The sequence below is a fragment of the Callorhinus ursinus genome, unplaced genomic scaffold (assembly GCF_003265705.2).
Source record: "Callorhinus ursinus isolate GAN/ISIS: 27379988/994484 unplaced genomic scaffold, GSC_fseal_2.0 scaffold12, whole genome shotgun sequence".
Lineage (NCBI taxonomy): Eukaryota > Metazoa > Chordata > Mammalia > Carnivora > Otariidae > Callorhinus > Callorhinus ursinus.
This window is the reverse complement of record NW_027397074.1, coordinates 21,986,013-22,008,215: the sequence shown is the minus strand read 5'-3', so window position 1 is coordinate 22,008,215 and position 22,203 is coordinate 21,986,013. Positions and strand designations below refer to the sequence as shown.

Here is a 22,203-nt window from a genome sequence, read left to right as displayed (position 1 = left end):
TCACCAGGAGCTCAGAGACCCTTCCAGAAAGAGAGTCTGGATCACAAGCCCCTTCCAGAAAGAGAGTTTGGATCACAAGCCACCAAGAGCTGCTAGCTAAGGGCAAGAGGGATTTAGAATTGACGGTGGAGGAGGAAGATCGGACCGAAACCGGTTGTGTCCAGGAGGCTCACGGCACAAAGACAGGGACCGCAGCTTGTCTCACTGACCTCTCTGTTTAAAAACTTATGTTCCGAAAAAGCGGCTCATGAAAATCATGGAGGACAAATTTCCCGAAGACGTGTGGATGCAGATTTGGGCCCAGCACCAGGGCTGAGCGGTGGCGGGTGCAGCAGTGCCCTGTTCCCGTCTCCCCTCAAGAGAAGCTGACTGAAGAGGGTAGGAGACAGTCCGCACAGACCGCACTGTTGGGTCCCCCTGGCCGTTGAGGTCGAGGTCCCAATCGCCGGGCGCTGCTCCCAGCCAGCACTGAGCCGCGCTGGGGTCCATAGACCAGGCTATTCCGCTCGGACGCGGGCCTCCTCTGAAGGCGTCATTTTGCTCGGGGGGAGAGGGGGAATCTCACGGCCTGGCTGAGATTTTGTCAGGGTTTCACGCGAGTAGAAGCTCCTCTGACTCAAATTTCCATCCTTACCTCTCTCCTTTCATCCTGGTTGGAGGGAAAGAGAGCAATCAAAACGACCAGTAAATTTTGAGCTTGAACATTTTTATGTTAAAAAAATTATAATCAGTCAAAATAGAAGACAAATGGCAACTGGGGAAAGTATCTGCAGCGTTAGACAAGGGGTTATCACTTTATTTTACAAAGATTGCCCGAAGATTGCCAAGAAAGGGATAAGCCTTTAAGTTATATATGGATAAAAGAAATAAGTGGACAATTTTTCTCTTACTAAGAACAAAATTGAAAACTGAAAATAACAAATTATGGCCTGATTCTCCTGTTGGCCCAACCAAAAAAATTACCTTCCCTCAAAGAATTCCTTAGCTGTGTATGACAGAGTTTCTCGGAGCTGAAATATTATCTCCCCAGAGAGGCCTGTTCGGACTTTTGCATGGACGTCGCGGACGTGGCCTCTGTAGCATTGGCCTCCTTTTAGGAAACAGGGAAAAGGGGGTAAGGGAGGAGGTGGTATAATTTCCTTTTTTTCCCACAGCATCAATATGTTGGTTTTATGTTTGCTTCTTGTTTACAAATGTAGCATTCAATATATGCTGTTTTGCACCTTCTTGTTTGTTTGAGTATAGTCTATACACAAGGTTACATTAGTTTCAGGATAACCTCCTATCTTGAGTGGTCTACCTAACACCTTCTCCGTGTTCCATGCACTTCCTTGCCACTCTCTTTTCTGCTGAGGGTGACTGCTCCCTCTGTCATAGATACTCCCTGTCATGGATCCCAGACTGAGGATTCACGGGTTAGAGCCCCCTACAGGTAACACTGTGATTTCCCCAAGCGCTCTGTGTGGAAGGTGGGGGTACCTTTGTTCTCCTTCTGAGCACCATCCTATGTGATGGGGCCTCAGATTTTTCTGAATGGCCAGGAAGACGAACGCCACAATGAAGAGAGGAATTTTCTTGAATCTTCCAACATCCTCTGGGATACAGGGAAAAGGGGGCAGCTGAGACCACATTCTAGTGGGGGAAAGAGCCTCTGATTCAAGGTCTAAGGCATAGAGCCCCTCGCTGGGGCCGGACGTTCTCAGAGCAGGCTCATGATGACAGGTGATAAGAAGCAAGTGTCCGTGGAAGTGGTCACTGCCCTGTGCTTAAAACAAATGTGTACCAACATCTCGAGTCTGTGGCCTGGCGTCTGGTCCTCAGAGCAGCTAACCTCCAAAACAGAAACAAAATTGGTAGATAGGGGAGAAGGAACCAGCACGGATACCACTAGAATTTTTGGTAATCTTAAAAAAAGAAAGAGGAAAGAGCATTGGCTGAGAAGGAGAAACAACGTGGAGAGGAGGAGGAGCCCCGTTGTTAGGAAGAGGTGGGGAGAACCTTGAGCATTTGCTGTCGGGATATTTTATGAACTGTTCTGGGTGCCCTATTGCTCGTCTGGCAGGTGTGGTCTGAGGAAGCACTTATGACCATCACACTGTCTTGTTCCAAAAAGGACGTAAGAAGGCTTACTGGGCTGGGCAAAATATAGTCAGATAACTTCGTTTGAAGTAGATGAGAAGGATAGAGGGCCATGAAGGAGGCTAATAGAAATAATGAAGGCCAAAGTGCCCTGGTTTTGGGGATGAAGCACAAACTTAGCTCTAGCTTTTTATCAGCAAATATGAAACGCTAACTCACAGTGTCCCTAAGATAGTAGCAGATAAACTGTTCAGGAGAAGCACAAATATTCCAGTACAAGGGCCAGAATGAAATAACTCTGGAGAGTCCACATAAAGAGGCCATTGTGTAACATAATCAACAACATTCTTACAGTTGACACAACGGTGAATTTCATATAACTGTTTTGTAGCGTGTCCTGCAAGGCTGGCCAACGGCTTCAAACTGAAGAGAGATTCTAGAATACATAGGGAAAATGTTGTACAGGCGGTCTTTGCGAGGTGCTTGCCTGACTTCACTCTGGGTACATTCTAAAGGATCTGAGGAGGTGATAAAGAGCAAATTCTCTATGTTCCTTTATAAATGTTGTGCTTCAAACCCAGAGCTGACAGATATTAGGTAGCTGGGAGTTCAATGCTGCACATCCTGTTCATGAAGTTCCGCTGTTCCAGGGATCTAGGAAAAAAGTGGTCTCAACAGGACATTGAACTAGTGTAGGAGCGACATCTTTGGGGGAAATTTAAGTCCAATGATCAGGAGTGTCTGAGGGAATACTATAGAATTTGGCCAAGGTTCTCTTTAGGAAAGAAACAACACAATATGCACTCTCACGCAGACAGATGGGTCATTGGGTTCCACATTTCTGCTCAATATAACCTAGTCTTAATGAGTATTCGTCTGGAAAATGTGTAAAGAAGGTATAACTAAACATAGTGGCCATTAACCCCCACACCCCAGCTTCCAAAAAACATCCATAGAAAGCCTAGCTTTGAGTACTGTGATTTCCTGATGTTCTTCCAAGCTAAATTATTTGAGTAATGTACGTCAAGGTAGCTGAATGAAGTGAACTTCTGTACAGAATTAATCAGGAACCAACTGAAATTTGGAAAATAGTTTGGTTTTTCTAAGCTTCAGGAACTCTATATATACTGAGGATATTACTTTTTTGGTCAAATACTCATGTTCTAAAATTTTCCAGCTTGTATTTTTTCTATATATGACTTTTGGTATATTGGCTTTAAATTTTTATGTAATGGGATATAGCAATTCTGGTTTTTACCTTTTGCTTTATCCTTAATGGGTCTTTTCTCATCTTGATATGGTCACTTATTTTATGTCTTTAAACCCATTACTCATCTTAAATGTCTTTTGGTATACAGAGTAAGAACGGGAGTCTAGTGTCCTCATACCCATGGTTAAGCAATTGTCTTGGGACTATTTAAGGAGTATTTCTACCTTTCCCTTGTAATGTGAAATCAAACTATTACCTTACCCTACTATCACCTGAGGTAAAATCTGTTTCTGTGCTTGCTATTCTGCCCATTAATCTGTATATTGTTGCATCTGCTATTCCACACTGATAGAGTTATAAGTTAATAATGTGTCTAAATATCCGATTGTCCGAGTCCTACCCTTATTAGTCCATTTAAATTTTTTCTTGGATATTCTTGCCCATGAATTACTTCTTTACAGCTTCCATGTTAAATTTTGTAGTCTCTGAGAAAGGGCTCCAGCTCTGTGTCCCTTCTGTGTGTGTGTTTTGAAAGTGCTGGGCCCCTCAGACTTCAACTACATGTTTTCTATCTTTTTTTTCTCTCCCAGTGATAGTGTGTCCTAAGGTGATGAGATGGAAGGAAGCAAAGAAGAGATGGCTTTTAGTTCTAGTTTGCTGTTTCTATACAGAGATGGCTGTCACTGTTTTTCTCCTGAATTACCTCAGAGAAACACATCTTGCCCCTGCAAACGTTATTTATCTTCTGAAACCAACCTCGTGTATTCTCACAGAGGAGAATCTATTCCTTTTATTAGCAGGACTTTGATCCGATGACTTGTTAAACAACACAACACAACACAATGTAACTGGCTTGGTTATGAAAGAGCTATAGTCAAAAATCAAGTACTTACTGTGACGACACAGAAAGGGCCATGAAGAGGGCTAAGAATTAAAAAACCCCCCACAAAACTGCCAGATGCCAAATCAAGCTTTATTTTTACTGTGTGATAAGCCTTTAATATGACAAACATTTATAATATTGGAGCTATTTTAAATTTGAAAAGTAAAAAATAAAGGGAAAATAAATTTAATTAGGACATTTTTCTTCCCTGGGTAAGAATCTTGATACCATCTTTTTACTAGGATGTAAAATGTCAGAATTTTCATTGTGATATTCAGTACAATTTTACCTTTGAGTCCTTTAGAGACAAGGGGTATGTGATTCAGTTTTATAGTCTCCCAAATTCTTTGTAATTTTTACTTTTGAACATGGATAAAATACCTGCATAATAGTATTTATATTTTAAGGCCAGTATTCCTAATGTCTATGTAGAATTCAGGTATTCCAATTTTGTCATATTTTGGTTCTGGCACCATATTAAATGGCAGTCATATAACTTCCACTGTGTCCCTTCATTTTTATTATCACTATTAATATGGAAAGGTCAGACAAATAGTGTTATTAAATTTTTGTAAGCCTTAAAACCAGAGAAGAATTTCTAGAAGTCATTCTTCAACATCACAACTTTGAGAATGTCATTGTCACCACTTCTTTCTCTGGAAACCCTTTTTAGCATAAGAAAATGAACCAAAATAACATGTTGCCAAATAAGTTTCCCCAAATCACGATTCTCCTAAGAGTGAACAAATTAAGTTGTATATTTACACGACCAGTTTTGAAAGTCTTTGCAGAGAAATATTCAAACTGGTAAGATGGGTTGAACTGCCAATCAAGATGGACCATCTTGATTCCAGTCTTTGCAGTTAAGCCAACGGGGTCATTTTTTCTTGAATGATGTGAAGAATTAAATTTCTTTCAATAGTTCCTTTCTAGGTACAGTGCCACCTAACCTCCTGTGATATGGCAGACTCCCATGTGGTACATCCAATTTATTAAGCAAAACACCAACCTGTCTATAACACAAGCCAAGGAATACATCCTCTTTGTGATATAAATGATTGTGTCCAGAATACATCCCAAGGTCTTACTTAGCATGTAGTCATTCCCAGGGAATGAAACAGGTGGACCTAAGTTCTATGTCCTTTTGAAACTAATTTCAGTTTCATTTTGTAAGTCCATGGATCATCACAATAGCACTTTGTTATCATACTTATTAATTATAACTTGATTAATGTTAATATTAGCCTTTATCAAACTTTAAGGTTTTTTTTCAAGCAAATTGATCAGTAATGACATATGTATGGTTCTGAGTCACTTGGTAATCTCAGATTTTTCTCTGAAAGTACACATAAATATAACTAAGTAGGTGGTATTGTTGATACCTGGGCTCTCAACTGCAATAGAAAATGTCACAAATGAACTTTTCATAAATTTTTCTGTAAGTTCTCAGCTATATCCCGATATGCTGAGGAAGATAAAAGAATTTTCCCAGTTAGCCTTCTATTTTCAAAAGCTTATTTCTTTTTGGCATGTAATTTCTGCTTATTTCTTTGGGAATGTAATTTTTGCTACATTCAGTGGATATGCTTTTAAAAGTTACCATCTGTTAAATGTTTTGATGCAATTTTTTTCACTTAATATATATCTGAATTTCACAGCACTATTATTTTTAAATTTTTTATTTAAAATCAAGCCTTGTTAAAATGTCAGGCTCATTTAATTCATTAATCTTATTTATACTGGCACTCACATATACATTTCTAAGTACTGGCAATGGGTTTTAGTTTAGTTTATTTCATAATGATTTTTTAAGTTGTATTCTTTGACACAGTTACATTTTGCCTATTAAACACAGAGGAATATTTTTGACTTCCACAAAAAGCACAATCTCTTTCTTTTTTAAAATACATGGCTCTCTTGGTTTATCTTTTTATTTTCATACTTCCAATAGAGATATGAGTCCAAATAATTAATTCTCTACTACAAGAAAAATAATCATATAAGTGCATTGGCAAAATGGCAGGTGACATCTGGCCCCAGTGTAAAGCAAGAAAATGAGGAATGATAGGATGAACCCACAGTGAGTAAAAGACTTATGGTCTATATGGTATGGCTGGTGCTCAATTCTGCAGGTAGTTGCAATCGAGGGCAGAAACTTACCCTGCTGCTGAGTCACTATTTACCTGGCTGCATGAGTGAATTACATTTTTTTATAACATTATGCAAATCAACATTCTAACAGCCAGACAGAATATACCTTTAGCCTCTTGTCCAAATGGCTAAGGAAAAGTTTTTTTCCCAGCTGCCTCACCCTTGCATGACTGCCTACCTGCCTCAAGCGGGGTTAGTACTTGACACTGTTTTTTGCAGCATTCATGAATTCATCCAGCAAATAACTGAGAAAGGCATTGTTCTAAGAGTTGGGGATACCATGGTGAAGGAATCAGAAAAATCCCTGTCCTCAGAAAAATCATGTTCTAATGGGAAGGGATGGAAAATAAAATAAATAGATAAGTAAAAGGTATGAGCGGGTCATAACTATGGGACAAAAAACGGAGCCATTACAGTATTCCAGGAAAGAGCCAGTGGGGTTTTGGAACAGGGTGATCACATTGGAGGTGATGAAAAGTGGCTGAATTACTGAATTGTGGATATATTTTGAAAATGAAGCTGACAAGGTTTACTAAAATTTATGATGTCAAGCTGTAAGAAAAAAGGAGTCAAAATTGTTTATCTGAGCAAGTTGAAGGATGTAGATGCCATTTACTGAGAAGAGAAAGATCGGGGTGTTTTTCTGGCAAGTAGTGGGGAAGCTTAGTTTTGGTTTTGACTTAAGTTTGATATGTGTTTTAGATATTCAAATGGAGATGTTAAGTAGGCAGTTGGATATCCGAGTTTGAATTGTAGAGAAGAGGTTTAGACTGAAAATATAATTTTGGTAGTCCTCAGATTATAGATAATGAAGTCATGTCACTAGGTGATATCTCTTAAGAAGTGAGTGTGGAGGTCTGAGTTCTGAGTTTGGGGGAACTGCAATTTAGAGGTGGGGGTATGAAGAAGACCCAGGGAACAAGACTGGAGAAATGGCCACTGAGGAGGGAAGAAAACAGGAAATGATGATGTCCTGGAAGCATAGTGAAGGTGGCTGAACAGGGAGGCAGTAAATCAACTGTGTCCAATACTGCTCATAGGTCAAGTAGGGTGAAGACTGGAGAATTGGTCATTGGATTTAGCAATAGGGAGGTTCTCAATGATCTTGACAAGAGCAGCTCGGGTCTGCAGGAGAAAATAAATGAGGCAGTAGCTTTGGGAATGAACACAAGAGATAAAGAGAAGTTCTCTTTTTAAGATGGGAGAAATAAAGCCAGAATCCCTTAGCTGATGGCTAAGCCTCTTTACATCCACTTTGTGTCTAGCACCTTGCTATATCCATAAGAAATACTCTCTTGACCCTGGAGTTGTAACCTTACTGAAGAAATGGAAGAAATGACAAGATGGTGGGACCAGGTAATTAGTGCTAGAGTAGTTTTTAAAAAGTGAGATAATGAAAGTATTGTTTTCACAGAGATGGTGGAGTTCAAATTCTTAAATTTTTAATTCTTGAAATAAGTTGGATTTAGGTAGATGAAGAGTGTGAACCAAAGAAGAGTATGATATTTGGGGAACAGTAAGATTAGCCTGGCTAGCATTCATATTAAGAAGAGATGGCGTGATAAACACAGAGAGCTTTTACCGTCAGCTAATTCCAGCTTTGTTATTTTGGCAATGGAGAGTAAAAGAATTAATCCATCTGCAGTAGCTGTAGAATTAAAAAAAACAAAGTCTTGTTAATAGTTTTCTTTTTTGTGACTTTATTATTAGAAAATTCTCCCAAATGTTTTTTCAATAAGGAGTAAAAGCTAATAAAACTAGCTGAATTTTAAAATACTGTAATAATTACTTTTAAACATGAGGATTTTGCCCTATGGAAGACAAAAATACCTCTAGGTAACCACAAATTTCCTTTTAAAATGTTCATCTGTCCCATTTTTATGCTCTGGGATGGTATTTTAACATTATTTTATAAATAAACAAATAAGTCATTTCTAATTAAAGCATTAGATATTTTGCAGTTCATAATATCAACTCTACTTTTGGAAAATAGTCTCTTGTTTACATTATAGATCTAACTTTGAAAAAATATAAAATATTTCTAATCTGTACAAGACACTAGAAGGGATTTCATTAAAGGAAAGACAAATATAGATTTAATGGAGCTTTTCAAATTAGGTGTATTTGAAGTTTTCACCAATCCTCAAAATCACCCTAAATAAAACCAGACTTAGTATTTGGAATTTTTGAAGTAGTTGTCCGGATAAGTTCTGGAGATAACTATCTGAATTACTTTATTTTTACAAAAGGGAAGCTGTGAGGTTAAGCCATATGAAACTGCCATTTTTACAGGCTAAAAATGATAGCATGGTAGAGTTTTAATTAACGGCTCAACATAAAAATTCCAACTTGGCTCTCCCGAGGTTTGTTAAAGTCCCAGCCTCAAGGGGGAGGGACAATCTGAAGGAAGCGAGGTATTGTCCAAGAAATTGCACATTCTTTGGAGAACTGGCTTTTATTATCTATTACATGAAGGTTCTGCCCTTGGTCCTATAGTTTGTTTACTTATTTATTTACCTTAATGTTTACAATCTAGTAAAAAAATTAAATATAAACATATGCACTTATTATTAAAGTTAATTTTACTATACTTACAAGCTTCCTATGCTAACATTTGAAATGATAAGGCATTTGTGGAGAAAAAAATTCACTCACCTTCAAAATTGTAACGGGTTAACTTATCTTACAATGGAATGGTAGGGTACAAATGTTATTTTTACCAGCACCTAAAACAAATCATAGGATCTAGCTTAGTGGTACAGTGAATGATTTTAGGTCAAGGCTCTGAATTTTTAAAGTTTGTTTGTTTGTTTATTTGACAGAGAGAGACAGAGATCACAAGTGGGCAGACAGGCAGGCAGGGGAGAGGGAGAAGCAGGCTCCCTGCTGAGCACGGAGCCCCATGCAGGGCTCCATCCCAGGACGCTGGGATCACGACCTGAGCTGAAGGCAGATGCTTAACCAACTGAGCCACCCAGGCGCCCCAAGGCTCTGAATTTTTAATGCTATGTTGGCTATCCATAAAAATGGGAAGGTTTGGCAAAGGAAACGGGGAAGGATTGCGGTAGATTTGAGTCAAGCAAGTCCCTTCTGGGTCCAGATGGTAGATGTCTCAGTGCAATTTATGGTAGAGAAAATCTGAGTTTAGAGAACCTCTGTGGCATTATCTCAATTTTAGTGTGTCAAAATATTCCATTAAACATCTTTTTCTGAAGAATGGTATGAATGAGCAATGCTAGTCAGAATCTAAATCAATGCAGAGAAGGTATTAAAACATATACCATACGTAGATGCTGTTCTTTTTTCTTCCTGTTTACATTTTTTAAATTTTATTTTGTTATGTTAATCACCAGACATCATTAGTTTTTGATGTAGTGTTCCATGATTCATTGTTTGCGTATAACACCCAGTGCTCCATTCAATACATGTCCTCTTTAATACCCATCACCAGGCTAACCCATCTCCCCACTCTCCTCCCCTCCAGAACCCTCAGTTTGTTTCTCAGAGTCCAGTCTCTCATGGTTCGTCTCCCCCTCCAATTTCCCCTCCTTCATTTTTCCCTTCCTACTTTTTTTTTTTAACATATAATGTATTATTTGTTTCAGAGGTGCTATGGTAAGCGCCATAGATGATGTTCTTATGGCAACTTCTACCACAATCCCCTCAGCCATAAGACTCATTAAGAAAATTAAATGTAAATAGAATATACTTCAATTACAAATGCGCTATATTGTAATTATTAAATATAACTAACTAAAACAGTGGGACATATTAAATGAGAGTATGTGATGAAGAAAGGGCTTGCTAGTTAAGTTTTAGGCTTAAATTCGAATAGGAGAGAAAACATATTCATTGGGTATCACTATTGGAAGACATAAGTGCTTCCAAAAAACAGAGAAATGCTGGTCATCTTTCTTTTTCAATTGTTTCATCGGGAAGAATCTTTTTTAGGTGATAAAACTTACAAGCTAAATTAAAATGCCCTCTACTCATTGGCAAGCCACACCAGCAAGAATAATGTGATCATGGTACTTGGAAGTTTTTGATTTATAACTATACTATTCTCTACTTATAAGGCTGCAGTCTAGGAGGCAGAGCAATGAATCATTACAATTGTCTATCTGGGAAATGTCAAAAGATTAAGTAAGGGCAGAAGAAGAGAGAAAAAGAAAGAACACACATTTCTGTCTGAGAATTATTCCACAATTAATGGGAAGATATCACTAGCACATAAATCCAGTGCTAAAGAAATAATAATTAAATTTTTAAGATCTTCAAGTAAGACTACTAATAAACCATAGTGCTTGAACTTCCTGGGTAGAAAGGCAGATTATCCTCTGACACTCTGATAACTATATCATTCCTTATTCAACTATCACAGTGACCTCTCCCTATGCACAAAGAGTTTGGAAAAGTAAATTTAAGCTGAAGAAATAAATTAGAAATTTGACCCAATCATTAATGGATCCAGATTTTTTAAAAAAAGGACACATACAGTTTAATTGATACTTTGCCAATACAAAAATAAGCATCCACAGAATGTTTATTTACTGTTTAAATTACTCCATATATTCATATACCATGAACAGAAAATATATTTTATCCCACACACAATAAGAGCAAACAAGTGCAATCTTTCAAACATTAAACGTTATAATCAAATCTGTACAACAGATAAATAAATTTATACCTCTAACAGTTAGCTTGTAACAAAACAAAATGAAAAACATATATTGCCCAAAGTCACCGGTTTACTTAAAATTCTACTTATGGTTATACATCTCAGTCATAACAACTTGAATCTTTACTACACTGCACCAGTTAGATTGATAAATATTTTTTTTTTAAAAAATAGGGGGAGTAATAGGAAATACGAAAATGAGTATAAAGAGCTTTCCAAACATTGGAAAAAATAGAAATTAATTAGTTGGAGGAAAACATATTAAATGGATCCACAGGGTAACTGGTATCACACTGGTATAGCTTAGGGAAAGGACACATATGAATAGATTGGAAAGAAAACTTGGTCTTTTTATAGAAAGAAGCAACAACAACATCAACAGTGACAAAACCCTGTCATGGAGCCTAGAACAACTCTGTGAGACAAAATATACAAAGATTTAGGTATACCTGAAAACCACAGCTAGGAAGAAAAATCATGTCAGGAAACAGGTAACATCAGAACGTGAACACATATAAATTAAAGGCATACTGTTTATCATTCCGCATCATTGCACATATGGTAAGAAAACAATACTGCAGACATTCTTGAGTAAGAAAGTTTTCAGTGAAGTAGGAAGTTCCATGATGAATACAGGTAGAGACAATCTTATTACCACAAATTTAGTAAAGATCAAAACACTCAGTGGTGCCACTAAGCTAATTAAATTATGTTTTTCCTGGAAAGGTAATTATTTCCCTGCCTTCATGTTAACTTAAAATCATTTATAAATGGAAATATAGATCCAGTAGAAAAGACGTTTCACATGCAATCCTATACAATGCACTCTGCTTCAACTGTTTTTCAGGATTTCACATTGGAGACGTACATTTCCAACATATACAACCACACATGTTCCACAATGCCACTGAGCTGTCCTCTTGCCACACGAGTTTTTAATTTACATATACATTTATATCTCCAGATAGATGCTTTTCTCCTCTAGGCAGACACAAAATTAGCCTGAAGAATGTAAGTTTCTTAGGATTTTAGGAACCTAATGTCTTGACTTATCTTGAATCGACGATAAGATGAGGAGTCCACAGAAAAATGCAGCTATACATGCCAACCTTTTCAAGAGAGAGGAGTTATCTTTAGGAATAATAATCTGTGCAAGATCATTAGTGATCTGAGAAATTTCGTGTGCCACACAAACAAATATGAAAGTGCTGACGATGATGTTGAGCATAGGGTTTCCAGGTATGAGTACCAAGATGCCCCTGGTGTCGGCGGCCAGCCATATGTGATATTGGCAAATAAAGAGCTGGAAGGAGAGCAAAGTTAGATCATGTACAGAGGGTCAACGACTACATCACAGTTTTGCCTAATTTAAACATTTCCTAGCATAATTATGTTAGAAGGCTTTTTCCAAACCATTTACTTCTGTTTCACTCTTGGTCCTGAAAAGTTGACTGCACTCTACTCTTCAGAACTCCTACTTGTTGAAGCGCTGTTTCAAAGTCCCCAAGAAATCAAACAGGAACCTTACAACTTTAAAAAACATTTTTTTTTTTTTTTGCATGACACAGAAGACAGCTGACAGAAGGATTTCTGGACTCTGGTCTTTAGATCAGAGTATTACTAGGGGTGTGTGCACATAAGTGCATACTGCATATTTATATATATTTGTGATTATATTTCTGTATGTGGATATATGAACAGGAAGTGGTATGGGCGTTAAGATGTCCTCAAGTTTGCTCTGCATGGCCAGACAAATGTTTTCAACTGCATTTGCATGTTCCTAAAGTATATTTCAGCTTCCATGTGAGTATACATATTAGATGAAACCACTACAACTTTCAGTGGTGGTTACAAATGTGGTTCTTTCATCACATTTGTTCAAAATATCAGAGAGCAGAAAAATGCTTATGCTACCTCTCAAGTAGGAGACTATAAAATTTTGATATTTTTACTAGAAATACCAAATTATAAATTCATTCATCAAAGTTAATAAAAACGCTCATGCTCCAAATATTAAGGGGATAGCAAAATAAACATTCTTTTATCTACTGAATGACTTGATAAGTCATTCTTGATTAATAATTCTAAATTCTATTCAGTCTCACTTATGAGACCAAAAAAAAAAAAGAACATTTATTAAAAAACTCAAAGAAAAATTTATTTTCCCTATTTTAAGGACAACTTAATAATAAATCTTATACTCTGAAATATGTCTTTTATGATTACAATATGAATTCTACTGTTTTAAAATGTTCTACTTTGAATAACAGAGCTCAGAATATTCAGAATGTTTTTCAAAACCTATTCTAAGGTTTTAAATAAGTCATATTCAGTACTGCATACAAAATGTAAGAAGGTTAAAAAATTTCCCCAAATTTCCAATCATAAGGGTGAATTTTATTCGCATAAGTATTGATAAACTAAATTCCAGGAATATTTAATTATGGAGATGAAGAACAAATCAAAATCCCTTCAGCCTGACTTCATTTATATCTATAAATTTCATTTGTATCTATTTAACTTTTCTCTTTTCTGATCTCAGCAATTTAGTGCTTACAAGCTTAATATAAAGAATATTTGAAAGTCATCTATGTCTAGTCATAAAATAACTAGATTAAAAATATACTACTTTATTACTGTTGAAAGTTCTGAGTTTCTTCTCTATATTTCCATAAATAGCATAGTTTTGATTTAAAAAATGTATTTTGGATTTATACACATACACACATGCATATAACACTTGGCTGTGTAAGGTAGAACAAAATATTAATGTACCAACCTCTAATGAAATTTTTCCAAACCAAGCAAAAAATGAGCTATAAACTGATCGGGCATATCCAGGGATATTCCTTATTAGGATGAAGGCTAAAATCTAAGGAAGAACCACAAAGACAAAATAAATAATCTGTTTACTAAAAGCATTTGCTTTCCTTCAAGTGATAACTTTATTATCTATGTTCTTGAATTTGATACATACACAATGGTTTTTGTCAACAGAGAAAGTTTTAGCAAGTTATTTTTGTTCTAGACTCTGTCCAAGTTAGATTTCTCAACATGCGGTCTGTATACTGTGTATCAGTGCAGATTTTGGGCAGTACATGGCTGAACAATTTTATGTGTATTTGAAAAATTATAAATCCACCTCCGTGTAGAAAGAAATGATGTCATATTTTGTGTAGCCAAACTCAAAAACCCCCATGATACAATTTAGCTACACACAAAAAAAGTATCTGCCTGATTGGCAGCAACATACCCCCTCTTGCAACTCCTCCATAGCCCCCCTCCACTAACACCCATGTAAATATGAGAAATGGCATGGTTTTTAAGATGTCCTCATGTTTGCTCTATATGGCCAGGCAAATGACATCTTGAACTGCATTCACGTGTCATGTATTTTCCCCTTTTGATCTCTTCTCCCTAAAGACAACCTCCAAGCTTTTGGGCGCCTGGCCTTCACCCTTTCTCCCCCATCCTTTTGTACCAGGTGGAACAATCTTGAATTTTCTAAACCTCTAATTCAGTGTCAACATTCAGTAGCTAGTTTATCAAGCAAAGAACTCTCTTTAGAACCTATTCTCCTTATAAAGAAGCAAGAAATTGTAAAGAAAAAAACTGTTTTCACTTTCACAAATACCTTTCAAAAACTTTCTCATAAAAAGATCGAAAAATCTATTTACATTTTAGAGAAAAACCCTATATTCAGTGTTGATCACTCTGGGCATCTGGTCAAAGGCTTTAGGAAGAGGCTCTGGGATGCATACAGGATGAGCAAATAGGAGATTTGTGGATCACTCTATCATTTGTGGAAAAAGGAACCAAAGTGAACTACTCGGGTACCATTAAGTTGAGTGATCTTCATGGGCAGTAGCGTCAAAGAGACTCAAGTTTGAATCTAACCTTTGCCTTGTATTAGTTCCGGGATTGAAGGTAAGGTACTTTACTCCCTTAGGTCTGTTTCCTCATCCGTATGAATAGGGATAAGATTTACTCTCAAGGTTGATGTGAACATTAGATGGGAAAACATATATAAGGTCCTTATCATAACATGCATTGCGAGCCATTTAAAGAAACACATTAGGTAATTAATAGCACAGGTGGTATACATAAATGGTAAAAATCATAAAGGTGAGACCTAAATAAAGCCCTTAAACATGAAACCCTTTAATGAGTTATTATAATTAAAGTATTGCACAAACTGTAAAATGCTAGAGAGAGAATGACACAGATAAACATAAATCACTAGTCTGAGCATCAGAAAATCTAGGAATAGCCCTAAGCAAATCACTTTCCTTCTTTCTAACTTTAATCTATCCTTTTCAGTGTGTGCTTATTTCTTTAGCATATTCCAGTCTGTGTTTCGTCATACACTTAGTAAACGATGTGATTAGGGGAAGAGAAAAATCAAAGAAATGATAGTCATGGAGAAGACAACTGGGGTCTAGGGAGTCATCTTTATTGGCCTGATAAAGAAATAATAACAACACTTAAAATGTGTTCAGCATTTGTAACTTGCTGGGTACTATGCTAGCACTTAATATCCATTATTTATGGTTAATCACCTGTATGCTGTTCTACAGCAAGCCTTTCTGGACATTTCTAGCCAGACTGATGGGCAAAACTAAAAGGTCAGGAGTCAAGGACTGATCTATAAGAGTGAAGTAGATAAAGGGGATTCAGAGCACACTTATCTTGATGAGCACTGAGAAATGTAGAGAACTGGTGAATTACCACATTGTACACCTGAAACTAATATAACACTGTTAACTGTACTTGAATTTAGAAAAAAAAGGATCGATCCATAAGCCTTCTGCAGGGTCAGGCTGAGAAAATACTTTCTAATGGAACACTAGGAATCTTGTACATGTTAAACTCCTAAGAAGCCTCCTCAGATAAGTATGCTAAGGACATCTAATCATATATAAATTTTTAGTAATCACATCCACACCCACCCCCACCCCCACCCACACCTACATCACCTGTTGGTATCTGAGAATAAGAGTGAAACATGATAAGGAAGTAAAAATTTGGAGCTCCCTGAATGCTCTGATTTTTACAACAGGGGACTAGCGCCCTTGGAAAGAAGTAGCTGCCAATAAAATTAGTACTTGCTTCAATTTGTGCTCCCCGTCCATTCTTGCATTCTGCAACAGAGGAGCTGAGGCCCTCGCTGAAAAAGTACTAGGGAATTAGGAGTGTGCAGAGGGTAGTGACTGGAAAGGCAGGTGATAGGGCTCAGGAGGGCTTGTGTCTTCTTCTGTGTAGCCGTTCTTTCCCTTAGTTCTCTTTATATCCTGTACTGGTGCACTGTGAATGGTGACACCTCCTTTCCATCAGGGGTAACAGAAATGATATCACATACGATATGCAAAAAGTTACTGGTAAGCACTATTCCTGTCTAGAGAAGTCATGAAAATGCTACATGAATACAGTATAATGCTTAAAATTTCATTATCGATTGTATTTGAAGAGTCTGTCACATGCTCAGTTCTACTGACTCTAGAGAGGTTCAAGGGGAATAAAATAGTTCCTGCAGTGAAGAGAACTTAAGACCTAAGAGAAGATCCTCTAGAAATCATCCTTGCTCCTCTTTGCTGCACTGCTCATTTTTTAGGTCTCAGTTTACATACTGCTTTCTCCAGGAACCCTACTCTGATACCAAGGTGGGTTGGGAAGAAGTCCCACATGTTAGCAAAGCGCCTGGGACTTAACTATCACCACACCATCACAATGTCCCATAATGACCTGCAACCAGAGGTATCTCTGCAAAACATCAGTCTGATTTGAGTTGCTCCTTGCCTCTGCCCACCTCCCAGTCACTACCACATACTTCTCTAGACTCTGGCTCTCTGAGCTGTAGCCCGCACGGCCTTCTTCAAATTCCCTGAATGTAAATATGCTCCCTTCCCCACAGGGCCTGAGTTCTTGCTGTCTGCCTTCGTCCCTCCATTCTCAACTTAATTTTCCCAGGGAAATAATTTCTGACCCCTCACCATGCCTTGCTTCAACTCCAACTAGGTCAGATTCCCTTATCAGATTCTCTTGTAGCATCATGTACTACTATTTATAATTACACGGTGATTCTATGATTACTACTTGTAATAGAAGAATGGAGGCTCTGGGAGGGCCGGACCTAGGTCTGATTTGGTTACCACTGTATCCCCCCGGCCTAATATCTAGTGCCTAGTAGGTAACAAATATTTGTTAAATGATTAAAAAATGTTCAATGAATGAATGTTCACTGGTTCATAGCTCCATTAGACTGTAAATTCCATGAGGGCAGGAGCTGTGTGCATCTTAACACTGAACTTCTTAAACATGTATGTATGTGTACGTACGGCATGGGACCTAACACATTAATAGTTATGATTAAATAAATATGAGTAAATGAAGACAAAACAAATATGAGGAGAACCAACAATTTTCTAAGTGCCTACTAAAGTGACCAATACCAATCATTTCCATACATTTAATATAACAACCCTTTAAAAGAAATTTTAAAGTCCCTGTACAGTAAAGGAAGGTAGCATTTAGGAAGATTAAGTAATATACCTACATTTTATGGTTTGATCTCAAATCTCACTGCCTCTAAAGATGTATTCTTATCAAGAATTAAGAAAAAAAATTTTCTAAATCAAGACAATTACCTGTACCACAGATACAGATGGGTGGAGTTCATTGCACTCTGCTTTGTTTTTACAACTGCTAGCCCAGATGGAATAGGTCTAAACCAAAAAAAGATATGGATCAGTTCATGAAAATAGTTATGCCTTAATGAGGCAGGTTTCTCAGCATCTTTACACAATTATTTTCTTTGTTTACTACATTATACTCCATGATGCTATTTAAAAAGCTTCAGTAAAAATGCCCACATGTTTGGTCATCACTTGTTTTGGTTTGCTCAGCTGCTCAAAGAAAAGAAAGCAGAGAAAGAGGAGCCACAGGTCTGTGCTCTTCCAGAAATAGTGATCATGAGGCAGTGATGGCTCTTCCTGTCAAACACCTTACGTTATATTTTTCCCCAAATTTATTACAACTTTAAAAATTTCTGTTTCACTGAATCCTCAGTTATTCTTCATACTTAACTTCCACATGCATATTGTCTTAGCATTTATGTTCAATTAGAAAAATACAGAGCAAAGGATTTTAAAAGTAATGATTTTATATATTAAAAATAATTGATTAAATTCCTGTTTCTTAAAGTTAGCTTTCTGTATCATTTAGGACTTTGAAAACTTACAAGATTACATTTTGAAACTTACCAAGAAAGAAACTACTGAAATAAACAATAGAAAATTTGAAATTTTGTTTGAAAAAAGAGGTTCACCCTTTCCTTCAGAAAGTACTTGACGCTTCTGTAAAGCCAGATAAATGAAAGCAAACAACATTCCATGAAAGACTACCTGAAAAAGAAGAAGAGAAAATTTGTTTTAAATGGCAACTTTTCAGTAAATAGCATAAATATTTGGTAAATGAGGACAATATGTACAAAAGTAAGTAGGTTAAAAGCTGAAGGGTTGAAAGTTTCTATGAGGGACTTAAACTTCAAGAAATAACAAAGTTGGGCGCCTGGGTGGCTCAGTTGGTTAAGCGACTGCCTTCGGCTCAGGTCATGATCCTGCAGTCCGGGGATCGAGTCCCGCATCGGGCTCTCTGCTCAGCAGGGAGTCTGCTTCTCCCTCTGACCCTCTTCCCTCTCGTGCTTTCTATCTCTCATTCTCTCTCTCTCTCAAATAAATAAATAAAATCTTTAAAAAAAAAAGAAATAACATAAAGTCAACGATTGTTAGAGACCATCTGCAATAGGACAGCAAACAGCTCTTGCAACAATCTGAGATAAGCTGGTTCATTCTGAGCAGTCTCAGCAGCAAGTGAAGAAACAAAGATAACTTCAAAATAATGATAAAAACACAAGAAATAACAAGTGTTGGGAAGAAAAAGGAGAAAAAGGAACCCTTGTGCGCTGTTGGTGGGAAAGCAGATGGTGCAGTTGCAATGGAAAATAGTATGGCGGTTCCTCAAAAAATTAAAAGTAGAACTTTCATCCAGTAATTCCACTACTGGTATTTGTCCAGAGAACAAAGACACTAATTCAAAAAGATACATGCACCCCAATGTCCATAGCGGCATTATCTACAATAGCCAAATTATGGAACTAGTCCAAGTGTCCATTGACTGACAAATGGATAAAGAAGTGGTATATATATATATATATATATACACACACACACACACACACACACACACAATGGAATATCGCTCAGCCACAAAAAGAATGCATATGCAACAACGTGGATGGATCCAGAGGGTATAATGCTAAGTGAAATTAAGTCAATCAGAAAAGACAGATACCATACGACTTCAGTCATATGTGTAATTTAAGAAACAACTGAATGAAGAAAAAAGGAGATAAACCAAAAAGTAGACTCTTAACTACAGAGCACAAACTGGTGGTTACCAGAGGGGAGGTGGGTGGGGGAAATGGGTGAATCAGGTGAAGGGGATTAAGAGTACAGTTATCATGACGAGCACGGAGTATTGCATAAAAGTGCTGAATCACTATATTGTACACCTGAAATTGATATAACACTACATGTCAACTCTACTGGAATTAAAATGAAAAAAAACAACAAAAATAATAAATAAAACTATTATGGAGATGTATGATAAAATTTAAATGCTAAACCAAAATAAAACACATTTTCTATTGATACTTTCAACCAAATAAATCAACACTAATACCACCAAGATCATGCCTTTAAGAAGGAGCTTATGTAACACAAGAATGGCAAAAAAAATACGGTGGGCCAGAAAGCACATAAAGCTTCTTTTTCTTTTTCTTTTTTTTTTAAGAGTTATTTATTTTTTAGAGTGAGTGCGTATGTGCACGCGCATGGGGGGGAGGTGCAGAGGGAGAGAATCTCCAAGCAGTCTCCCTGCTGAACGTGGAGCCCTCCCATGACCCTGAGATCACAACCTGAGCCGAAAACCAAGAGTCAAACGCTTAACTGACTGAGCCACCCAGGCGCCCCAAAGCTTATTTTTTTTAAAAACAAGGACTTAAAGTGAATTATCATATCATAGTACACTGTTCTAATGACAAAGTTGAGAACTTAAAATTATTTGATATCAAGCCTTTAGCAAAGCTGTTTATTCATATGTGGTTCTGAAATGCCCTGTAGTACACCGGCAAGTACATAGGTATTAGATACCGGAAATGGCACAGAACAGGCATTAAGAAAACATTTGTGGAATGAAAAAAAGGATGAGTGAAATATGGAAGAAAAAGGGGAAAGAGAGAAGAGAGGTAATTAGTATTTATTCATTGTCCATTATTTTCCAAATACTGTGCTAGATGTTTTACATTTTCTCGGCAAGCTGAATCTTAACTTTCCTTCACGATTACATTCACGGAATCACCCTCGACACTGGTCTCTCTTCTTTGCACACTCCTATCATAAAATCCACACTGCATAATTCAGCACCTAATTATAAGTAGTAATCTTGGGTTTTAAACTCAATTGTAAGGCTTAGAAGCCTGGTGGTATGTCTTCTTTCTCTACTATATGCCTTCCTCACAAAACCAACATCTAGAGCATATATCAGGGCTCAATAAATATTGTGTTGAATGGCTGAAGCATATACACGAGGAATCATTTTTTTTTAAGTTTATTTATTTAAGTAATTTCTACGCCAGACGCGGGGCTCCAACTCATGACCTGGAGATCACTCCACCAACTGAGCCAGCCAGGCACCCCTATGAGGGATCATTTATAAGTCAAAATTAGGACTCAAACAAAGGCCCCTTTATAGACAACATTTTTACAGTATTTTCCTGTTGATATAAATACCCAGGCATACCCTTTCTCTGCTATAAAAAAAAGGCGGAGCAGGGCTGCTTTAATTTACCAAGTCAACACGTTTCCTTATTCTAAAACTAAAAAAAATATATAATTTTCCAAATAATATTTTTAAGTATAATTTGAAATGGCAAAAGATCACAAGATAAATACATACGTAACGGTCTAACCTCCATCTGAACCACCATTCATATACATTCCCTTTCAGTTCAAAACACTTGGACAATGGCCAAAGAGAAAAGATCTTCTCAAATGCACCCTATGAAAAGGAATCCAGAACACAGATTAAGATGGTATGAGTCAATACTTGTTTTCTAATTCTATTATAAATTATAGTTATCTAAAGTTAGGATTATCTAAGAGTCATTCACAATTTAAAAATTCTCTTTCATTTGAAATTCGTTTGAAAAGAAATTTATTTTACTAAAGACTAACAAAGATGACTTAAAACTTTTTGTTAACTTACTTTCACTGCACATGAAAGGCTACTGAGACTGCAAAATTAAAAAAAAAAAAGGCAAGCTAGTAACTGGAAAATTCTTCCATTTAAGGTTTTTAACCTAGTATACAAAATAGCTAATATTTACAGATCAAAACACCAAAATACAAAAGACCTTGGCCAATATGATATCAATATCCTAAAGAATGATAGTTAAGGTTAAAATAGTTTTTCTTTCTCTAAATGTTCTTAATAATCTACAATTAACCATTTGAGTTAAAAGAATGCTCTGAATTAGTCACCTTACTCAATCAACCATACCCAAATGCCATTACTAGCCTTTGAAACAAAGTTTACAGTTTTACTGTGGTCCAGTTAGTGAATGGTACCCTCTTATTAATCTGACAAGCCTGGAAAATCTGGGAATGAAGGGGCAGAAGTCTTGGGTGCATTCCTGCACATTAATGAAGTCTTTCAAAGAAGAGAACAAAAACCTCAATTTCCAGACTAAAGAATGGCAACAAACTCTATTAAGGAAAGCTCCATTATTAGACCTAATGCCACAGCATAAAAAATGTAACATAACAATTTTTAAAAAGGCTATTAAAAAGCAAAAAAAAAATGAAAACATAATTGTATTTTAGGTCATGCTGAATCTTTAGGTTAGAAGAAGTTTATTATTTTAATGAAATGTAATATTCTCCATTTAATCATTTAAGAATTTAAAATACTTATAGCTTATTAAATAGAGGTTCTATCAAAATCGATGCCTCAGAAAAGAAGATGATTCTTACCAAGATTTGCAATATAAAGTACTTACAGATCATACATATGATATGTATATGAAATACAGAAATATAATATTGATAACGAAACAGAAATATATAGTATCTGTTAGAGATA

The 22,203-nt window shown here is 36.7% G+C and overlaps 1 protein-coding gene and 1 long non-coding RNA gene across 4 annotated transcripts in view; both read right to left on the bottom strand.

Annotated features, from left to right (window-relative positions):
* Nucleotides 1-799: 799 nt before the first annotated feature.
* LOC141373785 (uncharacterized) lies at nt 800-9,127 on the bottom strand. Its single transcript, XR_012380109.1, has 3 exons — nt 8,979-9,127; nt 7,906-7,971; nt 800-1,826 (listed from the first exon to the last, which is right to left on the bottom strand). It is a non-coding gene; the product is annotated as an uncharacterized lncRNA (long non-coding RNA).
* A 1,702-nt stretch (nt 9,128-10,829) lies between these two features.
* The window catches only part of CASD1 (CAS1 domain containing 1), a 51,920-nt gene continuing 40,546 nt past the window's right edge, over nt 10,830-22,203 (bottom strand). For all 3 annotated transcript variants that reach the window (XM_025872905.2, XM_073898833.1, XM_073898834.1), the window contains 5 exons: nt 21,019-21,120; nt 18,264-18,404; nt 17,649-17,726; nt 13,784-13,876; nt 10,830-12,307 (listed from right to left, as the gene is read on the bottom strand). In XM_025872905.2, the coding sequence (XP_025728690.1) occupies nt 12,041-12,307; nt 13,784-13,876; nt 17,649-17,726; nt 18,264-18,404; nt 21,019-21,120 (681 nt within the window). In that variant the 3' untranslated portion in view covers nt 10,830-12,040. The remainder of the gene's footprint in view (nt 12,308-13,783; nt 13,877-17,648; nt 17,727-18,263; nt 18,405-21,018; nt 21,121-22,203) is intronic.